This window comes from Callospermophilus lateralis, unplaced genomic scaffold (genome assembly GCF_048772815.1).
Source record: "Callospermophilus lateralis isolate mCalLat2 unplaced genomic scaffold, mCalLat2.hap1 Scaffold_109, whole genome shotgun sequence".
Lineage (NCBI taxonomy): Eukaryota > Metazoa > Chordata > Mammalia > Rodentia > Sciuridae > Callospermophilus > Callospermophilus lateralis.
The window spans coordinates 4,432,894-4,449,920 of NW_027511135.1; the positions used below are offsets into that span (position 1 = coordinate 4,432,894).

Sequence of the window (17,027 nt, forward strand, 5' to 3'; positions counted from 1 at the left end):
AGATTCTACTAAGATTCCATTGATCAATGAATCTGATTGGTGCACATCTCCCAAACACATCAGAGCCTATTACTCTCCAGTCCTATCAGATATCATACTACTTGTTTAAGATTTTACATTGACTTGTTCATAATTTTTGCATATATTTGTTAAGTCCTTTTCTTAAGACTTTCAAAAATCACAATCATGCCTTACACCTGTTAGACTCTTTTAGTCCTCGCACAATGTCCTGTACATACTGGGACATCAAAATGCCTTTTTGAAGGCTCCTTTCAAATCAGTCTCATAACATTGTGCCTCTTCTTTGCCACTCACATCAATGTCTTACCTATCACTGCAAAATCACTGAGCATACCTGCACCACATTCGTGTACCCCGACCTAGACCTAGAGGAGGGCTCTGTGCATACCTAAAAATATGAATAAAGAAATCCTTCCCATATCGTGAGGCTGTAAACTTTCCAAGTGATGTTGATTCATTCTGATAATCAAATTATGACTGTGGAAGACTGGGCTTTAATCACTGGAAATATCATTATTCTAACTGCCTGGCTTGTACATACTCCTTACCCAGGTGGCTGCCACCACCATGAACAAACATGGAGCCAACTGAAAAATGATTCATTTCTCCCCATCACATCTTTTCCACCCTGGTGGCCTTTCCTCCCCAGGTATTCAATGTCTTTATACCACCTCTGACTGGCTACATGAGAATTAGGGGGTGCGTGGGGGTAAAACCCTACAAAATGCCAGACACCTCACCAGACACTTTACCTTGTCAAATCATTTAATTCTTATGATTGGAGTAAGCATTATCTACATTTTTCAGATGGGGAATCTGATATTCAAAAGTTTAGTTATTTGCCCAAACTTCTAAATGATAACCTTGGGTTTGAAACCAGATCTACCTGGCTACAAAATCTATACATTTTACAAGGAAAACAACAACATCACTTTTCTTACACAAGTCTTGAAATAACACAACCTACAGGGAACAACTTCAGTTGAGAAGGATTACTGTCACAATGGCCCTAGGACCATCTTCACCTCCAAGCTCTAAAAGCTTTCTCATTCCTATAATTAAACTCTAAAAGTCCAACATCAACAAATACCATGAGGGGGAGGTAAGTCCTAAAATGCTTAGATAAGCTTCTAGGCAGATTAAATGTCTTGTTTGGATCATGATTTTCTTTAGAAAGGTCAGCCTTAAGTGACTCTTTCTAAGAAACAGATCTAACCTAATTCCTTTCATTCTTAAAACTTTCTAAGGATCCCCACTATTAATGGTCTAATGCTACTTTGGCTCATGACTTCCTTTAAGATTTGCTGGCCTCTCCAACAGACCATTCCCCTCCAACTTCACACTTTATACAACACCAACTATTCACCTTCTCCTGGCCTCCCCAAATATCCTTTTCTTCATGTTTCCATTTCTCTTAACACATTTCTTCTGACTGCCAGCTTCCCCCACCATCCTCCACCCCAGCCTGTCTAATCAACAACAAACCACATGTCACACTCCTGTTTGCCCTTTGCCTGTGCTTCAAACACATCTCAACTACTTTCTGACCTTATTGATCACCCTTCCAACCATAATAAATGCATTTATGAACAATAATGTTCTACCATCAAATAAATACCTCTCTTTCTGCCATTATCTTACTGTGTTTCAAGAACGAAAGGTTTTGAGGGGAAGAACCAAGTTTTTACAGGTGTACAAATGTCCAGCCTTGGTAGACAGCAAATCTTCCTCATATGCTAAACTAAGTAGGCATTAAGTCACACCCCTATGGCTTTTGTTTTAGGAGCTATCTACTCAAAGGGTCAGGAATCATTTTCATAAAGACATTTTAAGTTCTTCACTTCATGACCAGAAGCCACTTAAAAACTAATAAATAATCAACATTCTAATTGAAGAAACTATGTCAAACTTACCATCTTAGTGAAATAAAGCAAGTATGAATATAACAAGGAAAGCATGTTGTCCAAAAGGGTGGCATTTGCTGGCTCTTCCACCTTTATCTCCTTTAGTTTTTCTTCTGTATCAGCATCATCAACAGGAGTACCTTCTGTTATAAGTAGCTCTAAAATTGAAAGGGGAAATGGCTATTTTATTTTATGCTATAGAATAAGAATTGTCTCTCTTCAGTTTCAATATTCATCGAGTGTTTCACTAAATATATGAGTCACAGTGCCTGGAATATGTGGCTCTCCTAAAGACAATTAACACAGAGAAAAAAACTTCAAAATCCTAATTAGAGCTGTCAGATCCTTCAATTATAAAATGAACAATCTCCAGTCTACTCTCCACTACTTCCATGGCCATACAACTGCTACCAGAACAATATTTACTAAAGGAAAAATTTTAAAACCAGAGATATATAGACAGGGTCACATTCAACAAACATGGATTTAGTGCTGGTGAAACTTTGTGTTAAAAATTTTAGGAAAGCTGAAAGAGAGGGAGTCTTGGTTTGCAGATTTACAGGTGGAATGAGCCAAGGCTTAACACAGCATCTGGCACCTGGCAGAGATACTCAACAACTATTTATTGAGTGGACAGATGACAGCTATTTAAAAAGAACACAGTAATACCAAGAGAGACTAAAGACAATTGGGTACAGACCTGCATTGAGGATCTGTGAATGAGGTAGAATTCCAGTTAGACCTGAGAGCTTGTAGGGGTGGAATTTCAGTATGAGTTACATGAGCCTGGAGTATGTTTGATTAAACAGCTAGGAGTCCAACATGCAGTTATTAAGAAGTTGGACCAGTTGGGCTGGGGATGTGGCTCAAGCGGTAATGCGCTCGTCTGGCCGTGCGGCCAGGGTTCGATCCTCAGCACCACATACAAAAAAAAAAAAAAAAAGATGTTGTGTCCGTCGATTCCATTCGCCACTATTTTTTTAAGCTTTTGCCTACTTTTTAAAATTTTTTTTTAGTTTTTGATGGACCTTTATTTTATTTATTTGTATGCAGTGCTGAGAATCAAACCCAGTGCCTCACATGTTAGACAAGCACTCTACTACTGAGCTACAACCCCAGGCCCTCCATTCACTATTGGTCTATGAATTTGACTGCTGGTGAAGTCTGCCCATTGGCTCAGCATCTCAGCACCTGAGACACATTAAATGACATTTGGGAAGATTTTACCTATAAAGGTGATTGACATCATTTTGTGGTGGAACCTAAAAGGCCAGGGAAATAATTCATGCTTAATTTTGTAAGCCAAGTTTTCCCTAATCTTGAAAGTTTTGGAGCATGAAAATAACAAATCTTAATGATGCGTTATTCATTTTCAGAACCTTATGGAGTTAAACACAGTTCATAAGTCAGTAGTGTTCATATATGGATGCAATGTCTTCTGGAAAATGGGAGAACTGATGTTATTCCTTCTCAAATTAACTGAATCCCCCCCTGCTATGAGTTCTCCTACACTCTGTGTGCAGATGTGGGGGGTCAGGATCAGTGCTGCTAAGCCCTGCACTGGTGCAGGATAATGCTATAGCTATGCTTACAGACCAGAACCTTTAAAAACACAAAATACAGTAATTATGGCTTCATAGCACCATACTGGATGGAGAAAATAAAACAATTAGTCATCATCTAATTTACTGATAAAATGAGAGTGAGCAACACAAAAATAGAATGCTGTTGATGCCATTATTGGGGATTTTTTTGAAAAATTGTTTCTCACCTCCCACTGGATACTGTGTACTATGATGAAGTATTCATAAGTGTCAGTCTAAAATGGATTGCAGTTCTGTACTGTTTCCTGTAAGTATATAGTATAAAGATCTGGACCATTGACTGCATTTGAAAAAGTTTAATTACCATGTCCAGGAAGCAAGTCAAAACAGGACTTGAGGTATATTACATTCCATTTAGAAGAAAAGGGAAAAAACACAGAATTTATGAGACTATGAACAGTGATTCTCAAGCTAACTTGTACCAGGCCAGACTTTCCTGGAAGGCCTGCTAAACACAGATTGTGGGTCCCACCCCCAGAGTTTCTGGTGCTGTTGGTCTGGTGGAAAATTACAGTTTTATAGCATAAGGCCTTTGAAAAATAATATTTTAGTTGTAAATGGTTTACACAAGCTAGTCATAGCTAAACATTTGCTTTTAGGTGAGTTACAGTCTCTGGCCTATTTTTGATTTCTAGTCATCTTTATTCTTGATTTTCTCTCACTTAAGAGATTTTTTTTTGAACTCACATGTACCTATATCACTCTCTGCTCTATTTTGTACCTTTGGCAACAAATATCCTTGAAAGCCTTCATTATGATAATGCCTCTACTTTGTAGAGAAAAATTGGCAAGCTTTACCTGGGTCTACTTTCTCAGTATTTGGGATCTGAGACACTTCTAAGACACCCATGTCCTCAGTCACAGGTTGACTCAAGAGGCTGGGCTCTTCAGGATGGTTCATATTTAAATGATGACTCAGGAGGCGAGGCTCTTCATGAAGATTTCTATTAAGATTATTTGTGTTCTCTTTAGGAAAATCATCTTCATGGGGTGGCTGCATCTCTACAGGGGAGAAGAATGCATTGAGCCAGCTGGATGACAGTATCTACCCCCACTTAAGCCCAATGATCAGCACTCCCCCTCAGCACACAGCTCCAGAAACCTCAACACTGCCCTCCATGTCCTGGCATGCGCCCATGAGAACAACTGGGCAAGGATATGGGAGGGTTAATTGTTATCATCCCATTTAAAGGATGACTAAACTATACAGTCAAATTTATAAAGAAGCCTTTAATCCAAAGTATTTTATAAACAAATACATTTATGATAGAGGCTTCAATAACTTAACTTCCCTTGGCAAACCAACATACACCCACATGAATAAATGTGCAGAAGAGAATTCTGGTCCAGAACAAAAATGTGAAATGTCTATTCTGCTCAGAAATAACAGGAACTCTTTCATCTACAAGTGTGCTGGTCTCACCGAGCCAGTATAGAGAAGGGAATTCCGTAAGTCTAGCTTGCTAATGTGCCTTTCAAATATGTTCAAAGTAACCTAGGAGCCAAATGGTGAACCTATCTCCTTCCTGAGCTCAGGACATAGACCAATAGGATCCAGAGCAAAGATTATCTCTTTACAGCTTCATATTCTACCCTGAACATTCACTTGTACTTTGCATTCTTATCCAAAATATATCTGCTTTGATTAAATGTACAACTGTTTTCTTCCTCAAATTATCAGGTAAAAATAGCATTCTTGGGAAGTAAATTTTTCCAATGGCTTTATGTCCTTCTAAAATTCTTATCATATACTCTCAGTTGAAATATTTCATTTTGAAAAACAATAGATAGAGATGATCAAATATGAAACCAGGAAACAGAAAGCTTTCATCAGGATATTGTCTCATTGTCAGTTTGACGAATATTTAATTGAAAGGCTTCTATGTGTCAAGCACTACATTATAAGGCTTGTCATCCTGGTTCCATCCTTGATTAATATGCATGCAAGGACCTTAGAACCCAGTGGAGTAAAACCAGAATAAGTGACCTCTCCCCCAAGAGACTGGAAATAGCATGGTATCCACAAAAAATAAATGCTGGGGAGGGGAATTCAGGCAAGCTATCCATTAAAAGTTATTCTAGGGCTAGGGTTGAGTGACAGCACTTGCCTAGTGCAGGTGAGGCACTGGGTTCGATCCTCAGCACCACATAAAAAGAGATTAAATTCTAAAAAAAAAAAAAAGTTATGCTAGTCACTCCACACCCACATGATCTAGTACAGATATTTTATGATTAAGAAATTATGTTTAATAAAGCCCTTTTATAATTTTAACATAAAATCTGTACTCTTAACAGGTCTACTTTTGTGCATTAGTTTCTCATTTATATCTTTCTCTTTAGCTTTTTATAAAATTTCTCTTTGAACATGCTAACCAATCCCAACTGTCCTAAAGGAAAAAAAGAATAAGCAATGTCCTTTCATGCTCTAGCCCCAAAGAATGAATAAAGGAACATATGGGGCTCCTGAGTCAGCCTTCTTTCTCCTTTAGGCACATGGAAACTGAACAGAACTTTACAATAATACACAAAAACACCTGGATGGAACAACTCCTTTTCTCCAGCTCAAGCCGCAGGCAGTTATTTACCTTCAGCTTTAGACCAGATTTCCTCTAGAGGAGGCGCTGTTATCAATGAAGCAGTCTCCTCCACTGTGGAGTGCTTGTACCTCACAAAATAGATCAAGTATTGGATATCATCCAGCACGGCAGCCTCTTCAAATATGTTACTTTCCTTTATTCCTATGTCTCTAATATCATTCACACGATTATCAAGCATTTGCTCTGCTACGCTCAAAATGTGTGACTCAGAGGCACGGAAGACCTTATCTAGAACTTTTTCCACATTATAGGGCAGGCTTTCCTGCTGTGCCGACTTCAGCTTTAATGACATTTCCTGCAACATGGCTTCCAGTTCTTGGCTATCAAAGTACTTCAGGAAGCGTTGCAAGGACTTTTGTTCTGTAAAGAAGCTGCGGATTATGGGCAAGTCTTCCTCCTGATCGCTAAGCTCTGGCTTTAGGGCTATATGTGGACTCTGTGGAAGTATATCATCTTCAAGGTCTGCAGAAGCAGGACCCTGGCTTTCTGTGTCTGTGATATGCCCTATGTCCTCAAGGTCCTCTTTTGAGATTTCTTTTCCAGTAGCCTTTTCTGTAGACCCTGAAGTGTTCAGATGTTCCTTAGGGTTGTCTTTTTCAAGATCATCAGAATCTTTATCCTGAAATACTTCACTTATCCCTGAAGTCTGAGTGTTTTCCTCATCACTTCCGTCAAAGAGTCCCTGGGCTTCCTCATCTGCCAGAGGACTTTCCTCCTTTCCCATTTCCATATCACCTCGTTCCTTGTCCATCATGTCTACCCTTTTGGCTGTGGTTTCACTTTTCTTAAAAATCTCCCAAATTATACTCGTTTCTTGTTTGTTTTCTTTGGTTTCTAGATCAGGATTGATAGTCTCTAAAATTGCTTTCTCAAGAACGTGCTGGCTAACATTCTGAATCCCAGAATGTTTTTCTTTTGACTGTTTTGCACTTACAACATTTTCATCCTCCAGTAGCTCTTCAGGGGGATAATAATCCTCCTCTACTGCTGCTGGCCTTTTGGTATGGAGACTCGGTACTTCTACCTCATCAGTTTGCTCTGTTTTTTTAATTTCCTGTGTCCCCTGTGTTGCCTTATGCTGAATCAATTCTTCAGCCGAGGACTGCTCTTTACCCTCGTCCTTGGAAAGCCCTATCTTCTCATTTACATGACTAACTGTAACAATCACATCTCTTTCTTGTTGCCAAGAAAGATTTTTTCCGGGACTGGGGACTTCTTCTTCCGGTTCTCTTAACAAACCAATTCCATCTGGAGAGGAGAATCCAGATTGATTTTCAGTTTTCAGAACTAGTCCCTCTTTAATTTCCTGAGATTTTTGCTCCACTGAGTCTATGTGCAGGGTTGGTGTACTTACTGAACCTGGCTCCTCCATTCCATCTTTGGATGCATCATTTTGATTATCTCCCAGGAATGTTGCAATACCCAAGGATTCTGGTGGTTTACTCTGTTCTTGGGTCATCAGACTCCCTACAGCTTTATGTAGAGATTTATTCTCTAAGCTATCTTCCAAAATCTTCTCTCCAGGTGAAGAGAGTTCTTCATTCACTTCTTTTGAGATATGGATAACTGCTTCTTTTAGGTCATTCTCGTTGTTTTCAAAGGCTGATTTTAATGTGTCCTTGCCCTTTTCAACAGCTGGCAATGAGCTGAGCTTATTGCTTTGGGGAGAAGTATATGCAATCATCCCTTCTATCTTCTCATCCTCTAATTCTGAAACATCTTGCATCAGGTGCTTCTTAGGCTCCTGAACATCTGTCTCTTTTCCTTTAATATGAAGTTCGATGTCCACTTTTGGCTCTTCATCATTATCTGTCTTAGAGGTTTCCACAGAAAGACCATATTTTGCACTTTCAGGATAAATATAATCTGTTGCTGCTTGTGGTTTCTTCTGTTTTCTGTCTGGAACTAAAGCTTCCTCATCTTCTTTTTCTTCTTCTGAATAAGAATTCCGCAAATCCATCATATCTGTTTTCTCATCACCACCTGTGCCAATATATAAAGTATCCTCCAAGGTTGTCAGTATATTTTTATCATCCTTGATGCCTGGGGGCAGAGTTACCTCAACCTTATCTTCTTCATTTGAATTTTGCTCTTCACCTATTGAATATTTCTCCACTCCAAACTCCACTGAGAATTTCATGCCTTCTTCACTTATAAAGGTTAGTAATGGGAGCTCCCCAAAGCTTTCCTCATTCTCCTCTTCTTCCTTATCAAATGCATAATAATCAGCACCCAATTCCTCATCATCAAAATCTTCGTCTAATGAAGTCACCAGTCTGGTCGTCTCATAATCAGACACAAGTGCATGAGCAGTATAGCCAAATTTGGTTTTCAAGTCTAATGTCATTTCTTTTTTCAAAAGTGTATAAGCATTAGTCTTCTGTTCATTTGAGACCTGAGAACTGTTGCTGGTTTTGTTGTTTTCACTTTCTTGCACTTTCAATTCATCTTGTAGTATTTCTTCAAAGGGTTCAAATGAAGTTTGTTCACCTTGAGCATTATCTGTTTGACTATCTGCATGAGGATGGTTCTTCTGAGCCAGAAATTGTTCCTCAAGATCCATAGTGTTTTCTGAGAATGCACTTTCAATTTGCTCTGAGTTTGCTACTACTGGTTTAGGTTCAGGTTCAACATCCTGGGAGACTTCAGGAAATTGTTCCACTTTTTCTATAGCTTTCTCAGAATCTTCATCTGCAGAATCATACAATTCCAAAAATCCTAGAAGTTCTTCTACACTATAATTATCAAAATCATGTCTTCCACCATCAAAACAGACAAAATCTGTCTCCTGTAAGGAAAAGGAAAACATTAGTGTGTCAATAACAAAGTGTCACAAAAGCAAACTCATCCATGCTCCCAAATTCAGGATTGGTTCTAAAGAATCTTTGGGGTCAACCAGATTACCCTCCTCCAACCCCCATTGGCTAACTCCTTCTATGGCTGAGTAAATCTGTCTTTTTCTAGACTACAGTGTTAGAAAGTCCATTCTTTCTTTCTTTCTTTTTTTAACATGGGTCATATTCTTTAAAAAGCATAATGAGTAAAAATGGTGACAATTTGGTCTCCAACAGCCTGACTCTTGGGTCTCTCTCAATTTGCTCTGAGCATAAGTAGGGAAAAGCAAGGTATCACTTGTAGGATCCTCCAGCTCTAAAATCTACACCTATGTTTCAGGAATTTAATTCTTAATCATTTGCTCAGGAGAAGCTGGAAGATCCTGCAGCATTGAGAAAGATGAATCAGTTTTAAAGTATCTTACTGAGATACAAGTACATTTGATGGAATAAAGAATGATATTAAGGAGGCTCCTCACATTATTATTACCACAAGAACAAACTGAAAACAAGATTCAACAAGTTATACACCTTCCTCTTCATCAGGGTTTCACAGTCACTAAGACCTCTCTCAGGACTATCTATATATTTATTTAGTCTTCCTTCTTGCCACTAGTAAGCAAATTGACATATAAATGGAGCCATAGTATGAATGGAATTTTTTTAAAAAATTTCCATCTCCTAATTAAATCTTCATAATATTCTGTGGGGGTTCTGGGGGTGGGGGAGGCAGTTCAATGTAGTAGGGATGAGTGATTTCCTCTCCCCATCACATGCATTTCTAAGCCATGAGGGATGCATGCAATGGGAAACATAATGAAAAGACAGAGTTCAAAACAAATGAGTTCTCTGTAATCAGTGAACTGTCACAGCTTAAATCCCAAGAACTAACTCTCTTTACCAACAATGAAGTCCAACAAGCAACAGAAGTGATTTTATGGCCCCTGAGATTATGAAGAAATTTTAGGAACAGCAACAACAAACAGGATGACTTTATCCATTCACCCCATCTAATCTAAGAACTATCCTAGCCTAGCGGCTTGCATATTCTACAGCCACTACAAAGAGCTGCCCAAAGATGTTTCAATGTTGGTGGGCATCAATTACTACACAATTTAAAACTCTAGAAAATAATCAGCTGAAGTGAGAATTCTAGAACACGAAATCCTTTCAGTCACAAAATCAATTTAAGTCAGAGCACAATACAGGAATGCTGTATAAAGGAAGCAGTTGGGGCCTTAAAAGATCTGAGACTGAACATCACCTGAAACGCTCAGGTCCCCTTTTCCAAATCTATAACATGACTATGATCCCATATATGACTAAGAATAAGAAAACCTTTGTAAGTACGTATTTCTAGCCTAGTATAAAAGTTAGAGTTTATTAATTTAACCTAAATATACTTAAAATGACTAATAACTATCCAATGAGTAGTTTTCAAGTTGGAATACCTCCTTTTGCCTGTAAAATGAAATTATTTACCTCTTAAATTTAATAGCCAAGTACAAATATATTACATTATTTATTTTTCACATATAAAACAGAAGAGAAAAGCCCTATAGTTGAGTAAACAGCCTTCTATAAGAATATCTGTTTCAATATATTAGAAAACTCTCAGATTATAATATAATCACCCTTGAATGCCTTTCAAACTTTTTTTTATAGGTAGTCTGATTTCAAATGAAAATCTGATACACAAATGTTATAAACACATTATAAAACTTTCAGAAGCAGTTAACTGAATATAATGGGTGGATTTATAAGCCAGTTTACAATTGAGAACAAAAAAGAAATCCATAACTTACAACTGTTGAAATTTGTAGCTCTTCTTTAGTATATTCACGAACTACCTTGATGAAATCTTTTGGAAAATATCGAAAAATATGGCCAACCTATAGTGCAAAGGAGACAAATATAAAATAAATTCTGTACAAGGAATATAAATAAGAGATTCTCAGAAGTGGCAGGAAATATACACATAATAGATAGGTATATGGTATAACCAAGAAAGAAAGTTGCTATAACAATTACACTGAGATTATTATTCCAAATAAAAATTAAGTACAGAACTGTTAAAACAACATTTCCAACCACTGAAGTTTTCTTTTTTACATTTAGCTTAATTCTCAACACAGAGCATATAAAGTTAAGACTTCTGAAGTAAATAAAAGATCTGCATAGGAGATTATTGTATATTATATGGTTAAAACTATATAAATCAAAGCTGGCTATAAATGCAATTCCAAATAACCTCTAGCAAGAATTTACCTGTACATTTTGTAGCATTGCTCATAAACCAATATTTATGTCTTTCTTAACCAATACACAACAGTCATGAAAATTAATAAGTAAAAACAATACAAAATCTCTAAAATGTATTACCACTATAGCAAATGTATTGATAGTATATGCTTTCCTAGCTTTTTCCAAATCTACTTTTACAAGTACTTGGGGAGAAAATAATATTCAATATAATGCATACTAAACCACATATCAAGCTTCAGTTTCACCCAAAATAAATCCTCTGCAGAAAAGAACCCCATTTATTTTCAGCACCAACAGCTAAATTATATGAAGTTACATAAAGTGTACAAAAGGTATATAAAGTTCCCCTTGAGAAAGACACTCTTATTACTAACTACTGACTAAAAGGAACAGAAGATTCTTGCCAATAATTAAAGGAAACTGATAGGCAAATCAAACGCCCAAAAAAGAAAATTAAAAAAGGCATCTTATCACTAACTCTAAAATATCCCCATTCATGAATGTTCTTGTTATATCTAGAAACCATCTGAGAGCCAGTATTAGTGGTAGAATACTGCCATGAAGATTAGATAAGACAAGACGGAGCAATTAAAAGCTTCATCACTGGCAGATAAAGTCTGAGACTCTAGAAAATCAACAACATTGCAGAATGAAAACTAAAAACTCAAAAGGAGAATCATTTTGAAAACTAAAGAGTTTTTAATTTCCTAAGTATAACATTCATGACATGAGAGGCGAGTCTGAGGGGAAATACACTTTTCCCTTCTGATGAAAATTCTATTAAGGTTAAATTTGGAAAAGGAAAAAAAAACAGAGATGTATGGAGAAAGGAAATACATTTATCTCTTCTTAATCTGTGTCAATTGAGACCATAGATTATATAAAGCTCCATAATTACACACTGGGTGGTATCCCATTTCTTGTGATATGAAAAAAAAATGATGCAGAATCATGGAGGCTCATGACTGGAAATAATTTTTATACCTAATTTTGCTTTCATACATCATCCCTGCCGAGGTGCTGCTGATTTGATTTGTGGGTGGGGAGCAAAGAACTGCCACAAGAGAACAAATTCTGCATAAGCTACTATCAGAACAAATGTACTTAAGTGCCACTGACCTGAAAGGAAATATTCAAAAGGAAGATGGATTAGACAGGGGTCCTTTCCTAACGGAGTTTTTCACTTTATAGGGAGCTAAGATAAAACACAACCTGACTGAAGGCAAAGAAGACAAATGAATGCCACAGGAGCAATGCAAAGAAAGTGCCACCCAAACACTCATCAGTCGGCAAAGATCCTTTCTGGTCAGGTGCTGAAAGCAGGGCTCCTCAGGAAGACAGGATGAGTGCTGCCACCCAGAATGGCAAGAGTCCTAGGGATGAACATAGTTAACAGGCTACAATGTGACAGGAGAAAATGTAAATCAAGCCCATTTATCCAAAAGTTCAAAGAAGGGGAGAAAGATGACTACTGTATGAAAAATGCCACTTAGGTACATGGAAAAACAGTTCCAAGTTTAAAGATTACGAATCCTATTTGGTATACTTGAAAGAAACAATAGATGGTTCTTTATATGGAGTACTGCAACTGGGACTCTGTCTAAATATAAAGTTTGTACCTAAAGGCACCAAGTTTCAAGATCATTCCCTAAGAATCAGAAATGGCAACAAAATGAAACTAGTTTTCCCATAGGGATTACTCTTATTTTCTGCTGTGTGGTATTTTATTTAGGGTGAGAACTTTCAGGGATGCAACCCGGAATGTCTCTAAACTGGAACATTCCTACAGTCATCAAAGACCCTTGCTACTATTTTAAGTAAACAATCCACATATCACATTTAAATGAAAAGGACAATACTCATAAGTCTCTCAATGAGGTCACTCCTAGTGAATCTCCCCGTTTAAAATATCAAAGCATGATATAAACAATGTCATGTCTTTCATCAGAAGATCCATACAACTGGCTAGAAGTAGTACCCCTGGGGGAACCTTCAGGCATAGATTATAGGAAAAGCAGGAAATGGATGACCCAGAAGTTGCAAAAAAGAAAAAAAAAAGCACATAATGAACATAATATTCTGCTTTTTTAGAGTAAAAACAGCACAAATGATTAGGTAAAATACACAAAAAAATCAACTTTAAATATGCATGCCTGAGTTACTATCTCAGACTTAATTTACAGGATTAACTCTAATGTCCTTGAATCCTTCCTTTTTAAAGCAACAAAGCTAAGAATTGTCAGGTTTTCACCATGACAACCTTTATGATGTGTAGAGCCTTCTGGAACTTGATGTGAGGGGTAGCAACCACAACCAGTTCAGTTCTGTTTCAGAAAGTCTACTGACTTTCTATGCTGTGCCAGGCCTAAGGCATGTTAGGAGCACAGGGCCTGGCAGAGAGGTTAGGTTAACTCTACAAAGACCCCAAGAAATCAGTCATTTAAATCTATACTGCTGAAAAACCCATCAAAAGTAAGAATATAACACCTGTCAAACTTTTACTTACACTTCTGGCCCAAAGTTCTGGTGATACCTCTGCCAGTTTATAGTAGACATATACAGGGTCACCTTTTTTAAAATTCACAAAACGACAATCTGGGCCTCTGAAATCTTCAAGAGCTTCACCTCGGTACATTAACACTGTATATGAACATTGAAAAAAGAAAAACAAACATTAGAATTTGACTTTTCACAATCCACATTGACCCATCAGGAAATATGAATCCCACTATGAACAAAAATCAAGTTTTTCCAGTACTCTCTGGAATCACTTTTAATTCACCTGCTCAAAGTATCTAAAATTCTTCGAGATTTTATTGCTATAAAATACAATATTCCCTGCAATTAGACAAGGGAAAAGGAAGCTTCTCTATTTTTCTCTGTGCTGAGAAATAAAAAGCAATGTGGCTACCACCAATCATGGCTGGTTTCAGTGAAACTCTTGGTTCTTGCAGGCCTCAATTTTTTTCTGATTCATAATCATAAAAAGCTTCATTTTGCAAATATGTAAATCCAAGTGTAGACACGGACAGGCTTAAGTATGGCTTCATGCAGAGGTAATAGGGAGGGAAGAGGGAAGAATATCCAGGAACCCCCAAGGGGTTAATTAACTTGAACTAACCGATAAAAGACATTACCTTTAAGTGGCTGCAAGTGCTACCATGCAGCCATAAACACTGTCAATTTCATTTGCAGCAGAGTTGCTGTCTCTGTGTTCAGGATCTGGGTAAATTACCAGGAAATGTATTTTCTCTGAGCAAATATTGTTGACTATATCCAACATTAAGATTGTTTCAAAACATCCTCATTCGTATTTTTTTTTTAATAAACAAAATCAAAAGTGGGTATCCTATCTGACAAGGAACAAGTTTAACCATGAGAAAAGGTCAGGCAATACCTTCATGCTTAAAATGCAGGACTAGAATCACAATTGATCTAGAAACTGGTAGAAGCAACATTTTTCTTTTGGTTGACCAAATACACAGTTTCTGATTTAAGATGAAATGGACAATAGATGTATGTAAAAAGCACAAAGAAGAAATGGAAATAACACTTTTTCTAAAGGCCAATTAGCAGTAAAATACACAAGAATGTGTGTTTTATAAAAATATATGTCTGAGGAACAAACACAGATTTGGAGAGGGTAACTTGTTATTTTGAAGCTAAAATAGGACTATTTTCAAAACTGTCAGCATCCTAATTCATATATAATTAAGAGGCCAACTTGAAGGTGAGAGACACTTTAAGGTGGGGAATTCTCATCACAAGTGGAAATGGCAATGTTTCTCTTGTTCCCCCTTAGGTCATAGAGGATTTACAAATCAGTAATATATTAGGTGACAACATAATGCATACTATGGAGCACCTATTTAGTTATTTTTTTTTGGAGCACTTATTTGGAAGGCACACAAGGACACCTGACATACACACCTCACTACTTCCTACAACACAACACAGACCCACCTGTTGTGTTTGGTCACATTTGTTTGGACACAGGCCATTTCTCAAGTTATGTTACCCCACTGAACCTTACCAACACCATGTCTTAGTACCGAGGAAGCATCAGTGATGAGATTGTCCAGGTAGCCCATGTAGGATAGCGCTTGATAGCCAAGAATAGCAAACATTCTACCATGCTGGAAGCCTGATTTTGTTCACCCAAAACTGAAAGGAAATATCATGGCAGCTGCTTTGCTTTTCTGAGTGTTTATTTACTCCAGCCTTAGGGTTACCTCTAGGAACTGCTTAACATATATTGGAAACATCTTTTTTCTTTATTGGAGTGGAACAAACAATTCAAATTATAAAATTTGTTTTTGGTAACACCAATTTAGGCATAAAGTGCTCAATGGTAAACTTCTTGGCCTTTTCAGCATGAATATTTTAAAATATGTACTGCTTACAATTTATGGACAACATGGTCATCAAATTACAAGGTTACTAGAAACCAAGCGGGAGGCCAAAAGAAGTATTCTGGGCCAGTAAATATATAGAGGAAAGAGGTTCCAACAACAGTAGCAACTGAGTCTAAAACTGAATTGGCTTATAAAAATCTTGGAGTATTTATTATTGTTATTGCAACAAACCTCTTCATCTGAATCTGAATGGCTACATCCTCCCCACCGCCCACCTCCAATCCAGGATTGGGAAGCAATTCTGTCCGCTTCCTGCGCACAGAAGAGGCTGCAGTTCCCAGGTTGCCGGTGCAGATCCTTGGTCTCTTTCAAAAGCAAAAGATTACTGGCCCAGCTGCTACCCTACCTCAAATATGAAGGGAGGCTTCTATGCACAGAAATGACAGGTTGAAGCAGATTCGGGGCCAAGACCTCGGAACACATTGCGTGCCTGGACTCGGTGCTCTTCCCAAGCCTAAACTCTAGTCCCTGTTAAAAGGCAAAACCAGCCCAATCCCCAGTGCAGCAAAAAAACGAAGGGGCCAGTGAGCCTTTCCCAAGGAGCCCCACCATCAACCTGCCACTGGGATTAGGGCCACCTAGCCCTGGAGAGCATTTGCCCTGATACCGAACCGGCCCAGGTCCTTGTGGCGGGGGCAGAAAAGCGCTCTGCTACTGTGTGGGGAGCCCCGGGCGCGTGGCGTGCAACCCCATCACCCACTGAGATCCTAGGCAAATCCTGGAAGGGAATAAACTGAGAGCTGTCCCTGGGGAATCGTGTTTCCCAACCCCCGCCTCAGTCAGTAGAGAAAAATAAAACGCTGGCAACAAGTGGGAGTCCAAGCCCCCGCAACCCGAGCGGGCTGGCGGGGGTGCCGGCAGAGCCGGAGGGGGCACACGCAGGGTCCCGAGGCTCTTGTCACTCCTGCACCCCACCCGTCATCCTGCAACCCCCTAGCCCAGCCTGCGGGGCTGGGGACCGGGGGATCAGAGCCCCATACAGCCCCAAAGAGCCACCACGGAGACCCCAGGCCGCCCGCCCGCCTGCGCACTCACTGCTGCATTCGTCGTCTGCACAGAATTTGTGCTTCCAGAAGCGCTGGCCAGTGCTCGGGTCCGGTTGGCCCAGTACTCGCCAGGTCGGACAGAGCACGAACAGCCAGAAGAGCAGCCCGGGCGCCGCAGCCATGTTGTGGTCACCTCGGGGAGCCGGTGACGCGGTGGAGTAGGCTGCGGCGGGCATCGGGGCTCAGGGGGCAGGTGGGTAGCGAGGCGCGGAGGGGCAGCACCCGGGAAGGCTTCAGCCTTTTCCGGTTGATACGTCAGCAGGGATATATGGGGGTCGATGCACTGGCTCTACTGGGGAATGCAGGGAGCCGGAGCTCCCCGTCCTTCTCTAGTGGAGACC

General features: G+C 39.0%; 1 protein-coding gene across 1 annotated transcript in view; it reads right to left on the reverse strand.

The window, feature by feature from the left end:
• LOC143640020 (transport and Golgi organization protein 1 homolog) overlaps window positions 1-16,808 on the reverse strand; it is a 39,427-nt gene extending 22,619 nt beyond the window's left edge. Inside the window, exons 1-6 of the mRNA XM_077108006.1 lie at window positions 16,676-16,808; window positions 13,732-13,865; window positions 10,766-10,852; window positions 6,115-8,914; window positions 4,328-4,531; window positions 1,935-2,083 (exon numbers count right to left, since the gene is read on the reverse strand). Of these exons, the coding sequence (XP_076964121.1) occupies window positions 1,935-2,083; window positions 4,328-4,531; window positions 6,115-8,914; window positions 10,766-10,852; window positions 13,732-13,865; window positions 16,676-16,808 (3,507 nt within the window). The remainder of the gene's footprint in view (window positions 1-1,934; window positions 2,084-4,327; window positions 4,532-6,114; window positions 8,915-10,765; window positions 10,853-13,731; window positions 13,866-16,675) is intronic.
• Between the last annotated feature and the right edge of the window lie 219 nt (window positions 16,809-17,027).